This window comes from Clarias gariepinus, chromosome 24 (genome assembly GCF_024256425.1).
Source record: "Clarias gariepinus isolate MV-2021 ecotype Netherlands chromosome 24, CGAR_prim_01v2, whole genome shotgun sequence".
Classification (NCBI taxonomy): Eukaryota; Metazoa; Chordata; class Actinopteri; order Siluriformes; family Clariidae; genus Clarias; species Clarias gariepinus.
The window spans coordinates 18,412,844-18,437,689 of record NC_071123.1 but is presented as its reverse complement, the minus strand read 5'-3'; the positions used below and the strand labels follow the sequence as shown (position 1 = coordinate 18,437,689).

General features: G+C 41.7%; 1 protein-coding gene across 5 annotated transcripts in view; it reads right to left on the bottom strand.

The window, feature by feature from the left end:
• Positions 1–215: 215 nt before the first annotated feature.
• Positions 216–24,846, bottom strand: part of mink1 (misshapen-like kinase 1) — a 44,512-nt gene continuing 19,881 nt past the window's right edge. The window contains exons 9-32 of one of the 5 annotated variants that reach the window (XM_053485527.1): positions 23,351–23,526; positions 22,016–22,085; positions 20,694–20,904; positions 16,860–16,967; positions 16,364–16,450; positions 15,540–15,752; positions 13,399–13,569; positions 12,608–12,868; positions 12,408–12,487; positions 11,354–11,457; positions 11,180–11,274; positions 10,920–10,943; positions 8,830–8,978; positions 8,585–8,705; positions 8,370–8,486; positions 7,728–7,839; positions 6,303–6,458; positions 6,066–6,209; positions 5,824–5,958; positions 5,620–5,720; positions 5,359–5,508; positions 5,035–5,194; positions 4,293–4,432; positions 216–4,183 (exon numbers count right to left, since the gene is read on the bottom strand). In XM_053485527.1, coding sequence (XP_053341502.1) covers positions 4,100–4,183; positions 4,293–4,432; positions 5,035–5,194; positions 5,359–5,508; positions 5,620–5,720; positions 5,824–5,958; positions 6,066–6,209; positions 6,303–6,458; positions 7,728–7,839; positions 8,370–8,486; positions 8,585–8,705; positions 8,830–8,978; positions 10,920–10,943; positions 11,180–11,274; positions 11,354–11,457; positions 12,408–12,487; positions 12,608–12,868; positions 13,399–13,569; positions 15,540–15,752; positions 16,364–16,450; positions 16,860–16,967; positions 20,694–20,904; positions 22,016–22,085; positions 23,351–23,526 — 3,169 coding nt within the window. In that variant the 3' untranslated portion in view covers positions 216–4,099. The remainder of the gene's footprint in view (positions 4,184–4,292; positions 4,433–5,034; positions 5,195–5,358; positions 5,509–5,619; positions 5,721–5,823; positions 5,959–6,065; positions 6,210–6,302; positions 6,459–7,727; positions 7,840–8,369; positions 8,487–8,584; positions 8,706–8,829; positions 8,979–10,919; positions 10,944–11,179; positions 11,275–11,353; positions 11,458–12,407; positions 12,488–12,607; positions 12,869–13,398; positions 13,570–15,539; positions 15,753–16,363; positions 16,451–16,859; positions 16,968–20,693; positions 20,905–22,015; positions 22,086–23,350; positions 23,527–24,846) is intronic. The other 4 variants (XM_053485528.1, XM_053485529.1, XM_053485531.1 and 1 more) reach the window with 4 other exon arrangements.

Genomic DNA, 24,846 nt, shown 5'->3' with positions numbered 1-24,846 from the left:
GATTTTTTAGTTTTTATCATCATTTTCATATATAGAATTGATTTGAAAATAAAGTCCACCATCTGTTAAGACAGTGGGGAAAATAGTACTACATCTGGTAAGAAAAAGAATCTGAAACGAAAGCGAATGGAGACAAGACTCTGGACTCTTGGCGTGTGGGACGACAGGGGATCCGCTCCATCACGACCGCACAGAAGCCGATCATCACCATGGGCGGATTTTGCTTAGGATTGGAAAAGTTCTCATTCCAACCTGAAATAAGACGGGGAAAAGACTTTGATCTGAGAGGTTTGCATTCATTTTGTAAAACTACGACCCAATTATTAAAAATAATAAAAACTGACAGGACATTTACATTAATACTCTTTGGCCACTAATGCCATGATGCATAAAGAAAAAAACCCAGTCAGTTTCTATTCATAATCTCTTTAACACTCATCATTTCATCGGTCTTTGTCAGCTGAAGGTTCCCAACCCCCTAATCCTGGCGTGTGACGCTTTAAACTCTAGGGGGGTAAAAATGCTTTTCCCGAATGCGATGGCTTCTAGGCCTGAACTCGTCGTCAGTTTAAGGGCACTTTCTTTGACGTGAGATACGTCTCTGATTGCACTAGCTTTAATTTTTTTTTTTTTTTAAATACTTCTTCCCTGAACTATTAATGCAACTGGTTGTCATTAGTGGTGGTGATAAAAAGGAAAGGGGGCGGGGCTTTAAAATGATATTACTGGGGAAAAAAAAGGAGAAAATATAAAGCATCCTTTGCTATGCTAAGACACATACACAGACACACACACACCCGCATCCCGGCTCCAAGGCACTGCTATAACGGTAAACATGGCAGTTCAAACGGGGCGTCAACGTTATTAAACAGTGTGTGTGTGGGGTAAAGAGCACATAAGGAACATATCACATTAACATTTTAGGAGCAGGGTTTGTGTAAAAAGCTCCTAAGTATTGAAGTAATTAGCTCTAATTTAGACAAAAAAATATCCATTTTTTTTCCTTTTTCAATCAACCAAGTCACTTTCTGTTTCCGGCATCTGCTGATTCGGTCACTGGGGCACGTAGAGCAATCTCGCCAACGACTCATGGATTTATTATATATATACTTTTTTTTTTTTCAGAAATACCTACACAAATCTCCACATATTCAATCTAGCATTAATAATCGCTGCGATTGGAATAAAGTTGAAAAATACTATAAGAAATCAAATTTTATGTAAATTTTTTTGTTGAAAATGGATCGCGCTCTGGTGTTCGGCTCCCAGGAATTAAGGGGGCATGTTCAAGTCAACCCGGGACCTGTGATGAAATTTCTCATGAAAGAGTTTTAAAATCGACTGACGATTACAGAAGACTTCAAGGACAGTACGGTGATAAGACTCCTAGCCACAGTAAAACGTTTGAACAATGCCAACATTTTAAACTCATGTAAGAGTAATCGCCGCAGCACCCGTACTGTCCTGTGCTCACTTCCAGGAGTTCCTGTGAGGCCGGCGTTTCAGACATCAATCAGGCTCCGATGTACTGAGAATAATGTACATGATGTCAAAGCACTAGTGAAACCCTCAGATAAGTGCATAAGTGTAGCAGGGGATTATATATTACGTCTTCTCTTTTATTCTGCGCGATCAAAAGTTCCAGTTTGCCCCGAACACCCCCTTTCTATTGCTCTACAGGTCACTTTTACCCCTAAAAATGTTTCCTAAAGACACACCTAGAAGTTTGGAAATCCATTTCTCTCATTGCAATTCGACTCTCGTTCATGAAGATATAAAACTAAACATGTCTTTGTGTCTCAGCCAATAGAAAAGCCGAGATAAAAGTGCTTTTTACTGTAGATATATACGCGTATTCGATACGTTACAATCTCTCATTAACAACTTTTATCATATATAGATATATTTCTGGCATTAACGATTTATTCTCTGAAATGGAAACAAAAGCTATAATTAATGCTAAATCTATTTACTGCAGCTGGAATCACCACCATCATCACCATCTTCATCGTCACCTTGACGGTCCTGTGCTCACCCCTCCAGGAGAGAATCCCTTTCGACCTATAAAAGCTTCTCCTTCATGTAGTCTCAGGTTCGACTCCTTAGGACGTTATGACGAGGTCTACTGCTGAAAAAGCGCTTTACAAAAAAAAAAAAAAAAAACCTGAAGCAAATACATAACATTTTTAGATTTGTGATGTGCAGTGAACTATTTTAGCTCGTAAAATTGTGAGAGGGGAGAAGTTGTCATTGTTGCTGTGATGTTTTTAATTATTATTATATATTTTTTTTTAAGTATTGCAAAGCTAACGAGCAAAGAGAAGAGCAGAGGGCGCTCGAGCTCGCCAGTCACACTGCTATTGCTTTGGACCACACTATGTATGTTCTAGTACAGTCTCGCACTCATACATACGCGCACGCAAATCCAAGCCAAAGTCACGCTTAAACAAATAATTAAAAAAAATAATAAACTCATAAATCTAATAATAATGTGAAATAATACATCTGAAAAAAATTTTTTTTTCTTCATCAAAGAACATGAAGATCGCTCCTTATCCCATGCACACCGAGTCGAAAAAGCGTTTTTGTCGGTCTTGTATATGTCTCACCAGGGTTTTTTTTTGGCAGCAGAAATTAGATTAATATACACATCAGAGGATTAAATGAAATTATCCAAAAAAAAAAAACATTTCAGGGAACAAATGAGTCCATGCTCACAAATTAATAGAGCTGAAGTGCAGAAAAAGCTGCCTCACGTACGTTCCCCCACCAGACAAATGTTTGCCACCCTTGCCGTTTACATGATACATTGCTTTAACCATTTACCTGTTTAGCCCACAAACGAAGCACTCATTTCTGCTGCCAAAAAAAAAAACTCAAAATTGAGGGAAAAAAAAAGAAAAGAAAAAAAAACTACTTCTCCCTGACCTCGTTAATCTGACCGGTTAAAGAGGAACTCCCCCTTGTGAAAACATGTTATTTGTTTTTTTTTACGAGAACGGCACAATTACAGCACGTATTGCAATAGAACAGCAAGAGATTATTAAAGTAGGAATAATACCAAATACCTATACATACAGAGAATATCAAACAGCCCGAGATATACTGGAACTTCTGACAAAAAAAAAAAAAAAAGAGAAAGAGAGAGAAAGAAAGAAAGAAAAAACAGCATTCTCCAAGGCTAAATCAGAGAGTGCTTGGAATAACGATTGCACTTCTGTGCTGTACGAGCGCAAAAAAAAAAAAAGAAAAAAAGACAAAAGCGTAACCCAGATTTATTATTCTTTTTTTTTTTTTTTTTTTTTAAGCGTCACCTATAGTATAACTGATTGACAGATTCTGTTCGATCCCATTCGGCTTGCAGAGCCAAAGGGAAAAAAAAAAACTTACAAACTTAAAATAATAACATGATCATGAGAGAGAGAGAGAGAGAGAGAGAGAGAGAGGGGGGGGAGAGCGAGAAAGAGAGAGAGCTCAGACTAGGCTACTGAATTACAGTACAGTGTGTGAGAATGGAAAATTACAGGTGCTGCAGTACCACCACGTGAGCAGCAGGAGGCGGCGATGACAACCACGGCGAATACAAAAAAGAAAAAGAAAAAAACGCCCAGGGCTGATCGTCTTCATGCGCCACTCCTGTGTCTTCATCTCTTTTCAGTGACGGTGGTAAAGTGGGAATGAAAAGTGAAGTAAAAGCTCTAAGCAAAAAAAAAAAAAAAAAAAAGGAAAAAGAGCAAACGGTAATAATAAAAGAGAAGGACTATTTTTGTTCTGGTGCTATAAGGAAGTAAAGCGATTTGGTATCCACACACACACACTCACAATCCCCAAAAAATGTTTGTACAGCAAGCTCATTGTTAAAAGAACAACCATTACTGCTAATGAAGTGCAGTCTAGAGCATGAGTGATGTGTGCGTGTGCGCGTGTGTGCGCGCTTCTGGGAGTTGTGCGATTGCGTGTGAGGGAAAAGCAAGTGGGCACTGTACCTATATATACAGTGTGTGTGTGTGTGTGTGTGTGTGAGAGAAAGAGAGAGAAATAGAGAGAAAGATATATAGATAAAGAGTGGAGGGGGATCAGTGATCACACGGCTGCTCCATCACCAGTTCATAATGCAGTTCCTGTTCAGGGTCATGAAGTAGACCTGACTGCTTCCTCCAGACCTCACTGACGCAAAGAACACCTGAGAGAGAGAGAGAGAGAGAGAGATTTCCGTTAGATTTATTAAATGAAATCATACGCTACCTATCTATCCATTATTACACGTGACCCAGTGTGATGGATTCTCAGACCTTGTCGTTCCTCTCACACAGGAATTTGAGTCTCTGAGCTCGCTTGTGCATGAACACCCCATCCAGGTGACCCGTCTCCACCGAGCGGATCTCTATAGCCTTCTCGCCCCAGCCCATGATCTGATTAGAACAGATGTGAGCTGAAAACAGAGAAAGAGTGAGAAACTATTATTTAGTGGTGTTTTTGCGAAGCAAAGCATCACTTGCATCATCTTCTTACAGGCTTATTATTTTTTTTTTGGCGCATAACTAGTCCTGTACCGTTTGTCGTAGAACCATGAAATAGGTGTCGAGTCGTGCGGCTTATTCAGAAATGGGGTCGCAAACTACCGCCCAAAAAAAAGGATAAGTTGTATCTCTGGGGAGCAAGAGGTGCCCAAATTTGCCCCCACTGACATATTATGGTAAACAGGAAGTGCTCACAGTTGCATTTCCTACCATGGTAACTTCCAGAGGATTTTTTTTAGAAACTGAACCTAACTGTGGATCTCATCGCCATAGAGACATGGGGGTGTGGCCTCATTCTACTCAGGCAACCAATCAACCTCTCAGGATTTTTGTAAAGCTGTCGAGTCACGCCCTAGCAACCACTCTCATTTTCTTCAGAACATGTACCTGTCTAGTTATTATTACATTTGTTATTTATGTGTAATTTTGAAACAGAATACAGATTTCTTTTCTTTTTATTCCAAGTATACCAGCTATGGCTTTCCATACAGCTGTGTGCGTGTGTCAGTCATACCGACAGAAGTCGGCATTTCTCCCCACTGCAGCACGACGTCTTTGATGATGCGGCCGTACGTGTTGACGTACACTCCTTCGTCCTCATAACACAGCAGCATCTCCATTCCGTCAGAGCTGGGCAGGAAGACAATCGCGTGCGGAGTCACCTGAGACTGGATCTACACACACACACACACCATCTTATTTTAGAATCACTTCTAAATCGTTTCGCCTCTTAACCACCAGGGGGCACCAGAGTCTTGAAAAAAAATCATTTTGTATTTAAATGAGTGCGTATGAAAAAAGAATAAAAAACATTTTCCTGAGCATCTCGGTGACTCACGTGGACAGGAATGTAGATGTCGTAGTTGTTTCCGGAATCGACGTCTATGGCGTGGAAGCCGGCGCTGGAACCGTAGATAACCTTTAACCTCTGACCTTCCTCCACAGTCAGGTCAACCAGCTGAGGGCGGTGAGGGAGGTCAGTAAACGACTAGAGGGAGAGAGAGGGGGAGAGAGATTAACTGTGGAGAACTGCTGACTAATCGAAAACGGCAAGCATAAAACCTGGAGTGTGTTAATCAAACGCGTGTGTCCTCCTCACCTTGAAGGCCATAAATTTGTGGTATGGTTTGGGGGCCCAGGCATACACCTCCACCGCATTCTTCAAAGCAATTACCAAGAACTTAATCCGCTCGTACTTTACTAAAGGATAAAAATAAATAAATAAAATCACATCATGGTCTTTTCAGGAATGATATAATACTTTACACCTTTTAGACAGACGCCTCGTTGTTGTCGAACTTACCCACTTTGTAGTGCACGCAGCCCTCCATCTCCCCTACGGTGGTCCAGCCCTGCTTCTTCTCCACCTCGGGGTCATTATGGAGGATCTTATTCCTCAGCCAGGCCAGATAATACACACGCACCTTGTTCTTTTTTCCTAAAATAAAGAAAAAGACGATTGAAGGAGGAAATCAATAAAATCAACGCGCCCAGCTTAATTGTGTTAGTTAACGAGCGTTTTTTTTTTAATTTTTTTTTTTTTACCTGAAATCGTGATAAGCAGGTTAAGTCCTTCAAGCACGTCCATCTGCTGGAACCTGCGGGAATTGATGAGCGGATAGACTTTGCCTTGTCCGCTGCGGTCCAACAGCTTCAGACCGTTCTCTGTCCCGACCAGTAAGTTTACACCTACACACACACACAGAGTCATAAAATCATACATGCACACATCAGACTCGTGTTCATGCAGAACACACGATGACACACTGATGGATTCCGTACCCCAGAGTGCAGCACACAGGATCTCGGAGTTAAACCTCTTCTTGTATTTGCGGATTTCAGGGGTGTCACTGACGGGGCGAGTGTTTGTAGGGTTCACGTTAACCATGGAGCCTTTTCGTACTTCCAGCTTCAGCTGGTCAAACCGAGAAGTCAGACCTACACACACGTATAAAAAAAACAGATCTTAAGCTTTATTTTTTATTTAAAAAAAAAAGAAAAAAAAAAAACTCATCTGGACAAATAATAAAAAAACAAATAAGGAAGTTGTCTTGATTACAAATTATTATTGTGCAATTGCGCTCAGTGACTGTCTGCAGTCAAGGACATTTAAATAAGTTAACAGCATCAGTAGTATATTGAAAAAAATCTCAATATACTACTCTCTCTCTCTGGTGTTCCTCAGGGTTCCATTTTAGGTCCTGTTCTATTTCCTTTGTACATGCTTCTATTAGGGTCGATTATTTCAAAGCACAATGTTTCACTTCGTCTGTACGCAGATGATTTGCAAATCTACCTGCCAGTTTCACCACATTCTTCAGATGCACATGAATCTATCCACAGATGTTTGCACGACATAAAACTTTAGCCGTCTCTGTGTAAACGAAAGTAAAACTGATTGTAATCTTCCTAGTTTTGTTGCTGCTAACAGTCAAAAATTTGGGGGTCACAAAATTTAGTCGACAGTTAAAACTTTCAGACACAAATCAACTCTTGTCAAAGCAGGCTTTTTGCCCGCCCCCCTGACCCATTTTTAAATCGGAGTGACCTGGAGAGAGCCGTTCACGCTTTTATTAGTTCATGGTTAGACTATAGCAACTCTCTTTATGCTGGAGTCACTCAAGCTTGTCTGCATTGTGATACTTGTGTAGGATGCTGCTTCTCGTATGCTGACTAATATATAATAGTAAACATGATCACATCACACTAATCCTGTACTCCTTCCAGTAAAGTTCTGATACTTTTAATATTTCTTTTTAGTTTAATTAATAGTCTGGCACCTTCTTACTTATGTAAGATAGTACACTTTACCAACAAAGTAGAGCTTTACGTTCTGCTGATCCAAAACATAAAAAAACAAAAAAACAAAACATACATTGATTTTTTGCAGTGGCTGGTCCGAAAGTCTGGAACACCAAAGATTTACCAGAGTTACATAATATTACTGACCTGACTCTGTTTAAAGCAAAACTAATTTATTTAGAGTGGCTCTTGGTATTTTATAATTGTTTGTGTTTCGTATATTTTATTGCAATTTTATTGTTATTTATTTATTTTAGATTTATCAATTTTATTTAATGTGTTATATAAATAAATGTTGATTGATTGAATCTAAATTCTGGCCAAGTAAAAGAAGAAAGGGTGTTTGTTCCTTCTGTCATTGTTGTAGAAACGTAAACCAGTACAAGGTTTTTTCAAATAACCAACCTCCCACTGAGATGGGTTCCCCTGTTCCACCTGACGGCTGGTACATCCCGAGATCCACGAACGTGGTGAAGGAGGATTTCCCAGAAGCCTTAACCAAACCTCTGGACTGATACTGAAATCAATACAATACAAGCATGATACGAGTTAAGCAAAGTGGTCCCAGTTTAATTATGAGACATTTACATACAGTGGAACCTCAGGTTGTAAATGTTCCACATTTAAGTCTGCCTTAAATGTGTCTATGTTCACAAACTCCACTTCAACAACAGCAAAAAAATAAACAATAAAAAGAGAGTAAACCGCTGAAAAAGAACAACCCAGTGTTATTAGAGAGTCTCCCTAAGGAGGGTGCGTTAACAGTACATGTAAAAATGAAAAAGTGTTCACACTCTCTCTCGTACAGTTTATATTTAGTAATGTATTATTTTTGTATAATTAAGGCTACTTTGTTTTATATTTTGTAATATAAGCAAAATGAATGAAAAATTAAATCACAGAGAACAGATTCATTTTATTTTCCAATTATTCTTAGGAAAAAAAAAAACTGACCAAATCTGGTTACGACTGGACCTTAGTAACTTAGTGTTATGTTTGTGAACCGAGGTCCTAGTGTACTGTGTGTCTGAGGTTCTGGAGTCTCACGTCATAGGTGGAGTCTTTTCCAGGAGAGGAGTGTGACGCGGAGTCGGTCGGGGAGTGGGACGGCTGAACAACGTCGGGCAGATTAGTGTATCCGTTATGACTGCGCTTCTCAGGAGTCTTGAAAATAAAAAATAAAACAAAAACACACACAAATCATTGGAGCAAGTCTCTTAATTGGGTCAAATAAACCAAATCCAATACATACACACACTCACCCTCTGAACAAGCATGGTCTGATCACCATAACCTCCAGCCCGCTCTTCGTCTCCTCCGTTACCTTCCTCTTCCTCATGGACCACCATGGTGTTCACCGAGTCAGAGTCTGGGTCTCGTGGTCTGACGACAAAAGAGAGACGGATAAAAGACATCCCCATACTGTGTTCTAGTGTTCTCAGGTTAGCGGTGGAGGATTTGAGATTTTAACATTACGTCAACTTTTTTTGGGGAGGTTTTGTCCTACCGGTCAGTGGGAGACTCTTCTTCCTGTCCCTCTCCGCTCTCGCTCTCCTCACTGCTCTCGCTGCTCTCAGAGGAAGACGAGTAGTCGTTGGCCTTCACCGGAGGACGAGGCTGCTCCTCCACACGCTCCTTCGAGTACAGCCCGTGATCCTGACACACACGAAAAGATTATTAAACAACAGGGACGGGAATCACAGAGTCACCTCACGGTACATTATCATCACAACACCTCGACGCCGATTTGATTTAAAATTCAATTCTGTAAATACATCACACAATTCGATGTTACATTTTTTCCCCCTGATTTTTTTTGCCTATTTTTTATTTTTTTATTTTAATCCCATAAAAAAGTTTAACGGGTAATTAAATATACCCTGTTCTTAATAACATTCGTTTTCTCACAGCAATTAAACAATACAAACTGACTTCATTTAACTTTTGATTTAAACAACATTTAAGGATTGATTCGGCCCATACAACACGTACAACGTTATAAAATAAATAAGCATTTATTTAAAAAACATTTTTGGGAAATTTGTTTTGTGCAGTCTGTACTTTTAGTATGCTAATTAGGCCCAGCCTCCCTTGAGATCACATGACTCGAAACCTTATTACAATTTTTTTTTTTTCAAAACAACCATCATGGCGGGACACAGAGTCAACTGGCAAAAAAAGAAATTAATTAAAGAAATAAATAAATAACAAAACAAGTGAAGATTTGTCTCGGCAGATTTCTTGAATTATGCGTCTTTTTTTTATTAACACCTTGTATTTACATACTCTGTAATGTAAGTACATGATCTTGTCCTTGTTCAATTATTTCAGTGTTTAGTGTTTATACAACATGTTGTATTTGCTATAGTTAGTTTAGGTAATTTTTTCCTAATTTTAACATACATTCATAAACGTCATAAAAATTTTGAGGACCAGGTATGGTTTGTGATGGATGTTTTACCACATCAAACGCCTCCAAGGTCTCGAAACTCAACTTGACAGAGCGCGTAAGTGTTGAGTGGCTGTAGGCAAGAGGGTTTCTAAGTCACACGCTTTTTGACTAATCTGCGCTTGCGGTATTTAAGACTTACTCCCTCTCGGAGTTGGACGAAAAAGGCAGATCGGAGGCTTTTAATTTTGCGATATTTGATAACGTAACGCCATGCCTTTCTGTCACGTCACGCAAAAGCTTCTATACAGACCCGTTTATATCTGCACAGACCCGTTATTATCTCAGGCTGATCATGCGCTCACTCTCAATTCTGCACACTGGCTGATCGACCGGTTCCCCCGAACTTACAAAACCTGATGGTTACTTGTGTTGGATGTTAAAGGTGTTCAACTGTGAAGATCCGCCAAGGACGATATGAACATCGTCTACAGCAAGGGCGTGCAAAACCCATTTGAAAACAATTACATTATGCACACCGTGGTAAATCAACACGCCAAGTGTGTGTGTGGTAGATTCTTTCAGGAGAAATCGCAGAGAACAATGTTTATCTTTTAATTTCAAATCTATAGTATATTTTGGCGCATACTTTAGAATTTTAGAAATCGGTCTGGTGATATGTGCATCATTACGCCATTTCCATTAAACAAACACACTTAAACTTCTTTTGCTAACCAGTCATGGAAATCCGAAACTCCAAGAGAGAGAGACTTTCATAGTTCTGATGCCAAACGCAGACGCCGAGTGCGACTCAGATGGCTCTCAGACTATATTTGGGCCGAGTGGAAAACCGTGCGAATGGATTTGCTGCACCATTCCTCCAACACGTCTCCTCTTTCCCTGCCCTCGTCTGCAGCAAATCTGTCCTGTCAATACCGAGAACTAGAAAGGAAAAAAAAAAAAGCTAAAAGGCCAGAAGGATTTTTGAGTGAGTAGGAGTGCTCATCAGAGAAGCATGAGCTGAACCCACAGATAAACATTTTCACCCCTGACTCAACTCAAGCACAAGTACCGAAGAGAGAATTATACCGGGTTGCTCACTCACTGCATGGGATTCGTTAGTCTTCATTCAAACCTGATCTAAGAAAAAAAAAAAAAAATCTGTCGACATTAAGAGAGCAAAATGTCAAACACACACACATACTGACCTCTCCTATTGCTCTCTTATAGCTCTGAGGATCAAAGGATCCGAAGCACAACAAAGTGAAGGAAAGAAAGTGGCAGAAAAACAGGATTATGGGTTAGTATATATAAAAAAAACAAAAAACAGAAGGAAATGTGTTTAGTCAGTCTTTTATAGTTTACATAGCAGAGGAAAAAATGTTTTAGCAAAGTCTGTGAATCAGTTTGTTGAAATGTTTATACAGACTGCATGCTTGTGTCGTGCATGAGCGTGTGTGTGTGTTACCGCTGGTCTGCTAGGTCTGGAAGAGGTGCGGGATTCTCCAGGTTTGTGTCGTCCGTCGTTCGAGAGAATGGGAGACGAGTCCATTTTGGACGAACCTGAAACGACGAGACATGATGCTGACGTGCACCAACCGTACGCTTTTAGATTTAAACCGCAGCGCGTCTGTGAACTCACTGAGGATACGGTGTCTCTCGAGGGAGCCGGTCTGAGGCAGGTTGGACATGAGGTTCATGCTGTCTCCTCGCTCCCAGCGGTCATTGCGACTCAGATCTGGATTGCTAACATGAACAGAGTGCGATGAGCAACACCTCGGCTTATGGTGAACCGTCAAAAAACTACAGTGGAACCTTGGAGTGCGAGTACGTTGGTCTTTTTTGACGAGCAAAAATTAGTAATACAATTCAACTCTATATACGAGCACGGTCTTGATATATACGTGAGCGTCACGTGATCGCAACTGAGCCAATGGTGGTTCTCTCTGTCTCTCTCTCGTGCTTGCTGTGGAATTGTGGGTAATTACACCCTGTGCTTGGTGTTAGTGCGTGCGCGTAAAGCATTTTTTCTTTTCGTGTCCAAGTGGAGTGACTGTTCTTTAGTAACTGTACAAAAAAAAAAATTGCTGAAATTAATCTATTTAACGGTGATGCAACGTCACATTTCCGCGAAACCCTCAAAAGGAGGCAAAAGCAAGTGTCATTAGAGAGGTTCCTTGTTAAAGTCATGCAAAAAAAAAAAAAAAGATTTCAGTAAACAGAGACTTTGTCAGACAGCAGTGATTCTGTTAGCGTGTGTGTGTGTGTGTGTGTGTGTGTGTGTGTGCGCGCGCAAGAGAATGTTGCCCTACACAAGAACCCCACTCTCAATACCTCCTCAGTCTCGTCTCGCTCACATCAGCTATGATTTTTTTTCAAAGGTAAAGTGCAGGTTAATTTGTTTTATTTTCACTTTACATTTTGCATGGATTATTTTTATATTAATTGTTTTTTTTTTTTTAGCATTGTGGAACGAATCATCCGAGTCTCTGTTATTTCTTACAGGGAAATTCGCTTTGATGTACGAGTGCTTTGATGAACAAACACGCTTCCGGAACCAATTATGCTCGTAATCCAAGGTTTAACTGCCATTTAAAAAAAAAAAAACAGACAGCTTGTGAATACGCTAGATCATTTTTTGCGGTGTGATTGAACAGATGTTACGCGTGGGTGTTTGTGCGTGTGAGATGGGTTACCTGGCTCGTACTGGGTGTCTGATCCCAGAGGACAGGTTAGTATTAAGAGCCGTAGCTATAGACGCGGTTCGTTGAGGAATCTATGAAATATAATCATCATAAACGGATGCAAGTTCCACTCAGCACTGTGTTAATATCCTACGACATAAAAAAAAAAAATAAAAAAAAAAAATAATAAAAAAAACACGGTTCAGCCTTACTTTTGGAGGCTGTTCGATCTCGGGAAGGCGAATCCACGGGCCGTGGTCGTCTCTTGCCGGGCGTTGCTGAGGGGCAGGGCTCTCAGACGTCGGGTCCGAATTCTGCCGGACCAGCTCACGGGAGTGCAGCGGACGAGGCGTTGGGGTGGGGGAGGGGTCCTGGGTGGGGAAGGCGGACATGGTCTTAGTGGGCTGATCGCAGAGGGACTGGGAGCGCGGCACAGGCGCGGCATATGGCTTCAGAGGCACCAAGTGTGCCATCTGGAACTACGCCAAGCATCGTAAGGAATCGGGTCCAGGGAAAGTATTAGGTCCAGGAAAAGACAGAGCAGGGGTTCAAAACGCATGCAATGTTTGTTTGTTTGATTCAGAAGAGGAGGGGTTAGGAAAAGGACAGGGGAAAAGGGTGCACAATCCCAACCAGAATGAGGAAGAGATCCCCCCCCGTGGCGAGCGGAGGAGGGAGAGAGGAACAGAGGGAGAACCCAGGCGTAGGAGAGGGAAAAAACAGAAAGGAAAGAGAGAAGGATACAGTCACTGAAGGGAAACAGAGAGCAGAAGTGAAAGCAGAATCATTTTTGACAGGAGAGCTGATGGCCGCCTACAGTGACGACTCAAAACAGGCAAGACATTCCATGCTGAATCATAACCAACATCACGCAACTTAAAGCTACTTTAAATTTAACTGCCCACTGCCGTCAATACTGAATGCATTAAAAATCTAATTAATATATGATGATTAATAAACCAACACTAAACACGATGCAGACACATGCTTTATTTCAACGAACCTTGCCCTGGCCTCCTTGGGGTTCGACAGGTCTCTGCATAGGCGGGGTCTGTGCAGCCTGCACGCTTCCTGATTGGCTTACGGAGTCCGAGCGTGATTGGATGTTGGTATCGGAGACCGTGGTGCAGATTTTGGGCGAGCCCTGTCTGTTCAGTTTACTCCTCTCCTCCACCTGAAAGGGACAAAAACATGTTAGCTTTGATGTTAACACAGTTACAGTGTATTCTAAGGCTTTTAAGAGTCCATGTAAGTGTATTCAGTTGTCTGTATATAATACATATGTACAATATAAAAAAAGAAACTCTGTGGGCAGCATTATCATCGGCTTTTCTGTCAAAATGCGACAGAACAGTATTAGGGTTGGGTACCGAAACCCTACATACCCGTTATGTACTAGAACCAAATTAGATCTGAGAAAATGCATTTGAACGCAAAGTCGGAAAGCTCTCGTTATGTAAATTTAATTAATCTTTGTAGTAACAAGTCTGTACATGTTTTTTTCTGTTCCAACTTAAAAGCTGGGAATATGGGGGTGTCCGCGTGAATTAATTACACTTGCTCCGACGGCGGCAGGTAGCGTTAGCTTGCTAAGATAATCTCGCTGAAATTAAAATGCCCAAAACATTCTAAAGTGTGGCTGTATTTCAGAACGAAGGATTCCAACATTCCGCGACATGCAACAAATGTCTTTTAACAACGGTGTTCAAAACCTTAGTCAAAACTAATGAAACATGTGAGGACACATGGAACGAAGTTAAAAGCAGAGGGACGCCCCATGTTCAACAGCGTATGGACATCAGCTGGCAGTGTGGACGCCCCGGCACCGATCAGACCAAAGCGAGGAAAATCAGGAGAGGTGTCATTTTTCCAGATAAGACAAATAGGGTCAAATTTCTGCAAAAGGATTGCTGAAATTTAAAGCTGTTTTTGTATTTGAAGTTTTGTAGTGTAACATGAATCCCAATTACTTTGTTGTTATGGGTTACATAGTGTGTAAATTAGTTGTGTTTTTTGATCCATACACATTTTCTCACATTTCATACACACTTCCATATTTTCTCTTGATTCCATGAAGCTGCTTTGCAAAGATGACCATCGTTAAATGTGCTATACAAATAAAATTGTTGTTTTGTATCTATTTATATTTGCGTTTACTTTAAATATATTGTTAATGCATTTTTAATTAAAGGCAGTTCTTTAATGTTACCCAGCAATTCTTGTGATTTTCAGGTCAGGTCCCAGTACCATTTTAAAAGTAGGGATTCAGCAGAAACTGTAAAAGACTATCAATACACAGCCCTAAACAGTCAGCAGCCTTATTATCAAATTTTATGTCGTTACACTGAAGCAGTGTGAGGAGCGCCAGCGCACTCATTTTGCAGAAAATGGTGGCGCAAAGGTAAACCTCATGCTGAAAACAGGTCCATCAGGCCTAAGCTCAGGGCAACTGAAACCCCAAATCAGACTGTAGAGCGTCTACAGCGACTGCGCATACAACAATCAAGCATCAGGATCTGCACGCCATCGGCAAACCTCATGTAGATGGGCAGAGTAACCTCATGTTTAGGTATTAAAAAAAAAAAAAAAAAGTTTATGAATGAATCATGTTTTCATACACACAGCTGGAACGCTACAATCTGATTGACAGATTACTAGTTTCCATAGTAACGACGGACCCAGGGCTTTGCATTGAGGACCTCTCCATTCATAAATTAATTTAAAATGTTTGACTTAACTTTTCAGGATGCAAAATTGTGGAGGAATTTTGGATTTCTCAAACGGGTCGGCCGCGACGATGCCTTAAATTTATGCTGAAAAGTAGCTTTGTGTGACATCATAGTGTGGTGCTTTTTTTCACCAGCATCTGGGGCTTTTAACATAAAAATTCCCCTTTTTCTGTAAGTATACCCCTGTAAATGCATGTGCACTGCCTGCGGTCTTTCTGGTGCGCCCAGATGGTGATGGTGCAGGGTGCTTGGGCCCACTCATCGCTGCTTGCAATTATAATTCAACATTGGCACTGAAACTGGAGACTCCTTCCAACAGAGGTTTACTCCACTTTGGAGCTACTGTATACATATGTAGACGCTGTGTGTGTGTGTGTGTGTGTGTGTGTGTGTGTGTGTGTGTGTGTGTATGAACCTCTCTGGCCCAGGCTGGCTTGTTGTTATCCAGGTTCTTGCTGTAATGATAAAGCGGTTTCTTCTCCTGCTGTTGCTGTTGTTGTTGTTGCTGCTGCTGTTGTTGTTGTTGTTGTTGTTGTTGCAGGGAGACTAGGTAAGCGTGCTCCTGCTGCAGCTGCCTCTGCAGCCTCTCCGACTGCCTCTGCTCCTCCAGCTGCTTCCTCTTATACTCCTTTACACAGAAATTTAAAGATTAACAAAAAAGGCGTGATGGTTGTTTTTTCTTTCTTTTTTTAAACTATACGTATGAATAAACTTTAATTCTGAGTCTATATGTTCAGGCAGATTTGATGTGTATCACAAGCACACACACACAAATGACATCACACTACACACACAAGCAGGCAGGAGACAGGCACACACTGTCCTCTTCCAAAATTGCTGATGTGTCTCATCTACACCCGGACTGCGCTGCACATTTTAATGTAAGTGGGGTAAAAGTCTGCGCTCCCTCAGTACTCGTTCTAAAAAAAATCTATAATATAATCTCTAGAAAAAAGTTTTATTCTACATTTTTAACACAAGTTTTTTTTTTTCAAACTCAATACAATAATAAATCCAAATCTTTCCCACTATTCTCCAAGACCAAGACCCCTCCCCTCGTTCTTAGCACTAAGATGCAATCCGTTAGGAAACCGATATGAGACGCATCAAGCCTGGAGGAGAGGTGGGGAGAGAGAAGAAGTGGGAGCAGTGACAGTAAGAGAGAGAGAGAGAGAGAGAGAGAGAGAGAAGGGAGGGGAGGAAGTTATAGTTGAGGAGCATAGTTGTGTGTTGTGTTACCATAAGCAAGGCCTGCTCCTGAAGAAGCTGCTGCTGAAGGATTTCTAATTGTCTCTGCTCTTCCTCCAGCTTATGCCTTATAAACTCCTACAGAGAGTCAAAGAGAAAAAGAGTGGAGAGGAAGGAAAGAGAGAAAGGAGACAGAGTGGAAGGAAAATATTGGAAAAAGGCTCTTGGTGTGTGTGTTTAGAGCTCAGTGTGTATAGATATACCGTATGAGAGAGAGAAAGAGAGGGAGCATGAGCAAGCATGCATAACACTGAATCGGTCTCTAAACGCACTAATTCTTGCCGATTGGTCTTTTACGTCTCTGCCACTTTGCATTCTACTGAATGTGAGGGCCGCGCGCACGGCACTCGGCTCACCCACACACATACACACACACGAAATCAAAACTGCGCCGAGAGCCTGCTCCCATGGCAACCGGTTCACAGGGCTGCCTACGCCGCGCAGCGATTGGTGGAGGTGTGGCGCTGCTCGAGCGCTGAATGGCTACCTGCTCTCTCTCGGCCATCCTGCGGTCCTCCTCCCGCCTCATATCGTCGAGTCTCCGGTGAGGAGCCTTCTCCTGCTGCCTCACCATCTCGCGCTCCTTCCTCTGTTGCTGAGAGAGAAAACACACAGAGAAAGAAAGAGAGAAAGAGAGAGACTCTTTATGACTTTTAAACAAAGATATGAAATAATAAATGCTTTTCTGCCTATGTTGGTGTTTTTAAAAAAAAAATTAAGACCGATATAAATACAGAGAGAGAGACGTGAGAGAGAGAGACATGAGAGAGGGGTAGGTGACGGTGGGACCGATGAGTCACCTCGCTGCAGTGGTGGATCTCTCCCAGCTGCTCTACAGTGTGAATAAAATCCGTCCAAATCTGGCGTCATTTTCTACCTGTTATATCCTAATAACTATAATTACACATGAGCAACAGCCACAGACCGCTTCCCACACACACACACACCAGCACACACACACACCAGCACACACACACACCAGCTCCAACCTTACAGGCTGTTTATGCCGGGATTTAATCAAGCGAGCTACCAGATCAGACACTATCTGATACAGTATATTAATGAACGGACTTGAGGAAACGTTTTGTTGATTCGCTTTCAAGCTTCCTTTAGCTAAAGAGAGAGTGAGCGCATCCCTGGCGTTTAAAGCCAAGTACATGCCAGCTCCTTTAAAAAAAAAATAAATAAATAAATTTAAAAAAAATGAATAAAAAGTGTTTCCATCACCCCCTTTTCTTCTTCTTCTCCTCTCTAATCCCCTCCCCTCCTCTCCCTCCCGCTCGTTCTCGCACTGACGAAGACGAGAGATAAATATATCGACTAATGACGCTTATTGCATTACAGTCCCGTGGCTTCTGCCTTTTGTTGTGGTCGATTACTGGGCAGCCCCTTTAATGTCAATGCTCTTTTTCCCCCCCCTCTCTTTCTTTTAGCGTAAGAAAAAAAAAAAAAGACTTCTTCCTCTTTCCAGCTGCTTTATTCTACTGCAGCAAAAAAAAAAAAAAAAAAAAGGCGACTGTTCGTCGAATCAGTGTTATTTTATAATTAGACTGACACGACCTCAGGCTCACAATGTTCAGTGATTAGTTTACTAACACAATGTTCAGTGATTAGTTTACTAACAAGCTTCTCACTTCTCAGGAGGCACACTCAGAGCCTCAGCAACTCGCTCATAATTTTTTATTCAACATTTGTGCATAAAAAAAAAATCTTCTGAAAATTTTCTGGTGCTTGCCATGGCAGAACTTGCGGGCCTTTAATAATGACGGTCTACGGGATCAGTCCACAGCTTTACAATGATCCTGAGAGGCTGATTGGTTGGAGTTAAATGAGGCCACACCCACATGTCTCTATGTCAATGGGATCCACAGTTCCTAAGGAAGTTACCATAGCAGGGAATGCATGGTACCACTGCCTGTTTCTATTATATGTCAATGTGGGGCAAATTTAGGCAACTTTTGCGCGTCAGGGGTACAACTTATACCTGTTTGCGGGCCATGACACAGCTTGCGAGCAAATTTCTAAAAAAGTCTTGTTCTGCGCTAGAATACGTCAAAGTTGGTCTTAATGTTAAGTTTATGGGATTCTCCTTAAAAAAAAAAAAAAGTCATGGCAGCCCATTCCAGAATAAGCCACACAATTTGACACCTCGTTCATGGGTCTATGACAAACGGTACGGGACTAGTTACGTGCCAAAGTTTGTACAGAAGAAGAATTTATTTTAAAAGAAAGTAAAAATAAAAAATAAGGCTGCAAGATAAAAGAAAACAGGATTAGGAAAAAAACGGTTTGTGCTTTCGCCAGAGCTCCATCAGCTTCCCGTCATTTTTTCAGAGTCCACAAAGAACACCGAGTGCCTTTGCAGCGAGTCGTTGCTCTGATTGTTCCCGCTTCAACACCCGAGAGCTGTCTCTCTCTCTCTCTCTCTCTCTCTCTCTCCTAATGCTGTAAACTGTTCATCTCTCTCTCTTGGTCCTAATGATCCAAGATGCACTTCTTTACCACCAAGCCCAGCTTTCTGTGATATTCGGCATTCTCAATGCGATATGTAAAGCTGAGGGGTTCACTCACATCTGCAGCTCAGGAGAACAAAAAAAATCGAAATACCACGCATTTCTGTCTCCATTAGGCCGCATCAGACTGTCTCCTTCCAGCAAAAAAATGAAAGCCAGAGACAGACACACACACACACCCCCCTTAAGTAGCCTCACTATTTGAACATTCTTCAAATGCCAACCCTCCATCAGGTTAAATATAAATAAAAAGTAATAATAATAATAAGCTCAGCTTGTGTGTCTGTGCTAATTTAAACATTCTGAACCCCGAGTGCGATCCAGACAAAAACAACCTGTGCAGTGGACTTGTTCTGTAACACACACACACAATCAGACGCTGACAGAGGGAAGGAAACGCGCGCGCACACAGCACAAACACGAATACTACTGCGCACCGCTTTGCCCTCGTTAGTCATGGCTGAGTCACAGAAAGCGCCAGTCTCGTCCCTACACCAAAAAAAACATCTTCTCTATAAAGTCTGATAGTAAGTGTTGTGTACTGAGGCGTTCTCAGATAACCTTACTCGTATGAAGGTAAAACAGTAGCAAAACCCGAGAGCTTGCAAATTTGAATGTTAGAACTTGTAAAATTGATATTTGTATTTGTAAGTTGAAATTTATACTCACAGCTCTGATGTGAAAAGCTGCATCTATCGATTTGCACACATAGACAATACTCAGAACACCCGTGTTTTGAATTCGAAGTTGCAGATTAATAGTGACAAATGTGTAAAGTGTCATTCACATAAACAAAATGACAGGCACAATTGTGTACTACACATTTATCTTTGCGGTTTACTTAAGTTTCGCTGTGCAACCACAAGTCAGCACTCACAACCTCCCAGATCTGGCAGTACAACCTCAAATTTCAGCGCTCTGACTTTTGCTACTCATTTTGCGATATTCCTGTAGCAAAACTCACTTGTGCACTTGTAAACGCAAACTTGAGAGAGCAGAGTCGGGGCGGGGCTGGGTGGGAATGAAGTTATTTTATTGGTTGATGCCAACCACCCAAACGGCGCGAGCTGCTCTGTGTAGTCTGTGACGTAATCGCGCACAAAACGTCCCACTTCATTGGCTGTCTCCAACCAATTAAACGACATTGCTGCGCTTTTACTGGTATATAAAATCTAGTAAAACTAATGATATTTCATAAAAATATTTTCCAAGCGTTTAAAAACAAAATAGCTGATACATATGCATACAAATGTTTGCATTGTGGCTGGCGTTGTTCATTGGTGAGGCATCAACCAATAAAATGACTTCATTCCCACCCCAGCCCCGCCCCCGACTCTGCTCTCTCAAGTTCGCCAGAGAGTTTTGCTACAGGAATATCGCAAAATGAGCAGCAAAAGTCAGAGCGCTGGAATTTGAGGTTGTACTGCCAGATCTGAGAGGTTGTGAGTGCCGACTTGTGGTTGTACAGCAAAACTGAAATAAAGCGCAAAGATAAATGTGTAGTACACAATTGTGCCTGTCATTTTGTTTATGTGAATGACACTTTACACATTTGTCACTATTAATCTGCAACTTCGAATTCAAAACACAGGTGTTCTGAGCATTGTCCATGTGTGCAAATCGATAGATGCAGCTTTTTACAACAGAGCTGTGAGTATAAATTTCAACTTACAAATATTAATTTTACAAGTTCTCACATTCAAATTTGCAAGCTCTCGGGTTTTGCTACTGTTTTACCTTCATATACTCGAGCCTTATTTAAGTGTTTACATGAGACGCGTCTATGATATGTTTAAGTTAACCATTACCTCCTCGAGCCTCCGCCGCTGCTCCTTCTGCTCCTCTATACGTTTTTGGCGGTCATGAAGGAGCTGACGCTTGTGCTCTTCTGGGTCGCGCCGCTGCGCAGCCAGCTGGGCCTGCTGCCGCTTTAGCGCCTCCGAGCGCTCCTTATTCTCCTGCTGCAGCCGCAGGAAGTCCCGCCTCAGAGTCGACTCGCCTGGAACGTTCAGGATGGAGCTGCAGGGAACCAGAGAGAGAAAGAGAGAGAAGGAAAGGTGAGGCACTCAAAGTGGTAAGAGATATGTAGACCTATTTCATCCAGACGGTGAGCAACAACAAGTGATGAGACGTTCAGGATGATCTAGAGAGATGGAACGAGGAAAGACAGCGAACAGAGAAACGATGCAGCAGGCGTAGTATTTACGATCCGGCTGCACAGTTATTAAAAAAAAAAAAAAAAGGAAAAACATCTCCGAGCGTGCATGAGTAAAGCTTGATAGAACAAGTCAAAAAAAGAAAGTGAAAACGGCAAGGCCAGTGTTTGCTAGCGTTTTTTTCTTTTTCTTTTTTAAACGTGGTGTGGTCTCTGTATTTTTATTTACATTTTTAACATTAAAAGGAGTGTAAGTAAGCACTTATCAAAGCGGTAAAGAAAGCACGGCCTTTGTATCAGTCTCAGCAAAAAGGGGGGCGGCGATGCAGCTGGGAGGTGTGGCCATGCGTCTCTGTAAAAAGAGTGTAGCCGCTGTCCTTATAAAAGGGGTGTGGCCTCTGTATTTATGAGACTCAGTAAAATCGGTGTTTAATCTACGAGTCTGAAGTAAAAGGGGTGTGGCCTCTGTATTTATGAGTCTCAGTTAAAGAGGACTTTAGTGTTTATGGATCTCTAAAGTGGGTTAAATGGGTGTGGCCTCTATAAGTATTCTGTAAGGCCTCAGGTTCATTAAAAGGGGCGTGACTGCTGTTCGTCAGACCCACTACATAACCCATGCCCCCGCCCCCATTCTTATGTGTATCTGCCAAATGTAGGGGGCGTGGCTACTTTTCCCTCACAGTTCATCACCAACACTTTATCGAAATTCCACAAAGTACCATAATCCATCAAAGCAGCCCTAAATCTAATCCTATTATTGGCCGATTCATAATTTATCTTTTCATACATCATTTATCACTGCATCAAGAGCCATCACGGCAGGAGAGACTCGAATCCCTCGCGGGATGTGAAAGACTCAGCAGAGGAAGAAATGTGAATACTGCAGAAATGTGTAGTGATGCACATAGTTGGGTTTGTCTGGGTTTAATTATTTATTTTATCCCCCCTCCCCTTTTGTATCGACTGAAAAATTACCTGGACTCTCTTTCATCACCTCTGTTCTCATCTTCTTCGTCGCTGCCGCTGTACTCGTACTCCGTCTCCTCTGTGATAGACAAAGAGAGATGGAGATAGACAGATTGAGAGACTCAGACAATATAAAGGGAACATTCAGTGCTGTACACAACCGACCGTCTCTTCCCACTATGGCTCAGACATGCCACATTCCTGTTTGATCCGGACCACCAAAATTTACTTCCTATACAAATGAAAATTTACATTTGTACAATTAAAGCATGTATTTATTACATGCCTCCTGAACCTCTGCTTTCCCTAAACCATCTTCAGACATGCTGTGTGTGTTAAAGCATGGAGTGGATAGAAACTCAGTGGAGGGGGGGGGACAATGTGCAGCCTTCTCCCACACAGCACAGTGGTTCAAATCATAACGCACTGGGAATTGACAAGGACTAGAATAGCACATGAGACTAAAATATAACTCTGTCTCTTTATAGCTACATCAAATGTTGTGTAACATGCATGAAATAAACATACATGAGCTCCTGTTGTGGTTTATAAATCGCTATAAATCGTTAACTCTGGAGACTTCTTCCATAAATGCTAAATAAAACAATAGAAATTATTTCATTCATCAGTTTTATTTATGTCATTTTATTTAAACTAATGTTCTTTCATCTCATTCCATCCAAACGTTTAGACGAACAACCGCTGCTTGTTTGTGATTTATTGTCTTTCTGTGCGACTCTCCATGCCTTAAATTACCCCCCCCCCCCATGGGGATACATTTTTGTCTTTCTTTTTAATTGTAATTAATTCAATGACAAGGAAGAGCTTAAATTGAAATGAATTTTCTGACAAACAATTAAGAATTTAGAATGAAATTTCCTACACCACCTAAGACAGAAATAAAAGAGATATATGATAAAGTGCATCAAAAATCACACGAAGCGATAAAAAACTTAACCGATCGAGATCTGTGAAGTGCTTCAGGGAGCAGCAGTCATTAGCAGCACTAATGCGTCAACATATCTACTGCTTTTCATCTCAAGGAAGGAGGGAAAAAAAACAAAAAAACAAAAAAAAAAAACCACCACATCCTCTTGGAGGCACTAATTACAATACCGCATATCCCTGATTAGGAGCTCAAAGAGCATTAGCGTAGCATATTTATCAACCGGATTAAATCTTTACAGGAACAACACACATTCTCGTAGGCCTGCGGTAGTGTAGTGTAGTGTAGTGAAGTGTAGTGAAGTGTAGTGCAGTCGTGCCCTCTCCCTCACTGCAGCTTATTTATACACATCTATAACATGCGTGAATATAAATTTTTTATTATTTTTTTTTTTTTACCCTTTTCTCCACGCTTCTTGCGAGTGCGGTCAATGTGGTCTTTGAGCTGGATGCGGACCTGCCGCTCGGTCGGCTGATCGCGGATGAACGAGTGCTTCAGCAGCTGCTCGGTGGACGGGCGGCTCGGGTAGGTCTTCACCAGGCAGCCCTCGATAAAGTCTATGAACTTTTTGGACCTGAAAGAAAGAGCGAGATCTTGAGATGCAGCGTTTATATGTACTTCTAGGTGTTTTTTCTAGGGAATAAACTCGTTACAATTGGATATTTTTATTTAATGACTTTGTTTTGACTTTGTGGAATTGAATTGCAAATGGGTCACATCCCATATACAGTATCTCACAAAAGTAAGTACACCCCTCACATTTTTGTAAATATTTTATTATATCTTTTCAAGGGACAACGCTAAAGATATGAAACTCTGATAGAATGTAGAGTAATCAGTGTACAGCTTGTATAATGGTGTAAAGTTGATGTCCCCTCAAAATAACTTAACGCACAGCCATTAATGTCTGAACTGGTGGCAACAAAAGTAAGAACCACCCCAAAATGAAAATGCCCAATTAGCCATTTTCCCTTCCCGTTGTCATGTCCCTCGTTAGTGTTACAAGGTCTCAGGAGTCCTTGGGGAGCAGGGGTGTAAAATTTGGTGTTATCGCTCTCACACTCTCATACTGGTCACTAGATGTTAAACATGGCACCTCATGGCAAAGAATTCTCTGAGGATCTGAAAAAAAAGAATTATTGCTCTACACAAAGATGGCCTAGGCTTTAAGAAGATTGCTAACACCCTGAAACTGAGCTGCAACACGGTGGCTAAGACCATACAGCGGTTTAAAAGGACAGGTTCCACTCCGAACAGTCCCCGCCATGGTAAACCAAAGAAGTTGAGTGCACGTGCTTAACGTCATGTCCAGTGGTTGGCTTTTGAAAATAGACGTGTAAGTGCTGCCACATTGCTGCAGAGGTTGAAGGGATGGGGAGCCAGCCTGTCAGTGCTCAAACCATATGCCGCACACTGCATCAAATCGGTCTGCATGGCTGTCATCCCAGAAGAAATCCTCTTCTAAAGATGGTGCACAAGAAAGACCGCAAACAGTTTGCTGAAGACAAGCAGACTAAGGACATGGAATACTGGAACCACATCCTGTGGTCTGACGAGACCAAGATAAACTTATTTGGTTCAGATGGTGTCAAGCGTGTGTAGCGGCGACCAGGTGAGGAGTACAAAGACAGATGTGTCTTGCCTACAGTCAAGCATGGTGGTGGGAGTGTCATGGTTTGGGGCTGCATGAGGGCTGCCGGCACTGGGGAACTACAGTTCATTGAGGAAACCAAGAATGCCAACATGTGCTGTGCCATACTGAAGAAGAGCATGAACACCTGCCTTCGGAAACTGGGCCGTAGAGCAGTATTCCAACATGACAATGACCCCAAACACACTTCCAAGACAACCACTGCCTTGCTAAAGAAACTGAGGGTAAAGGTGCTGGACTGGC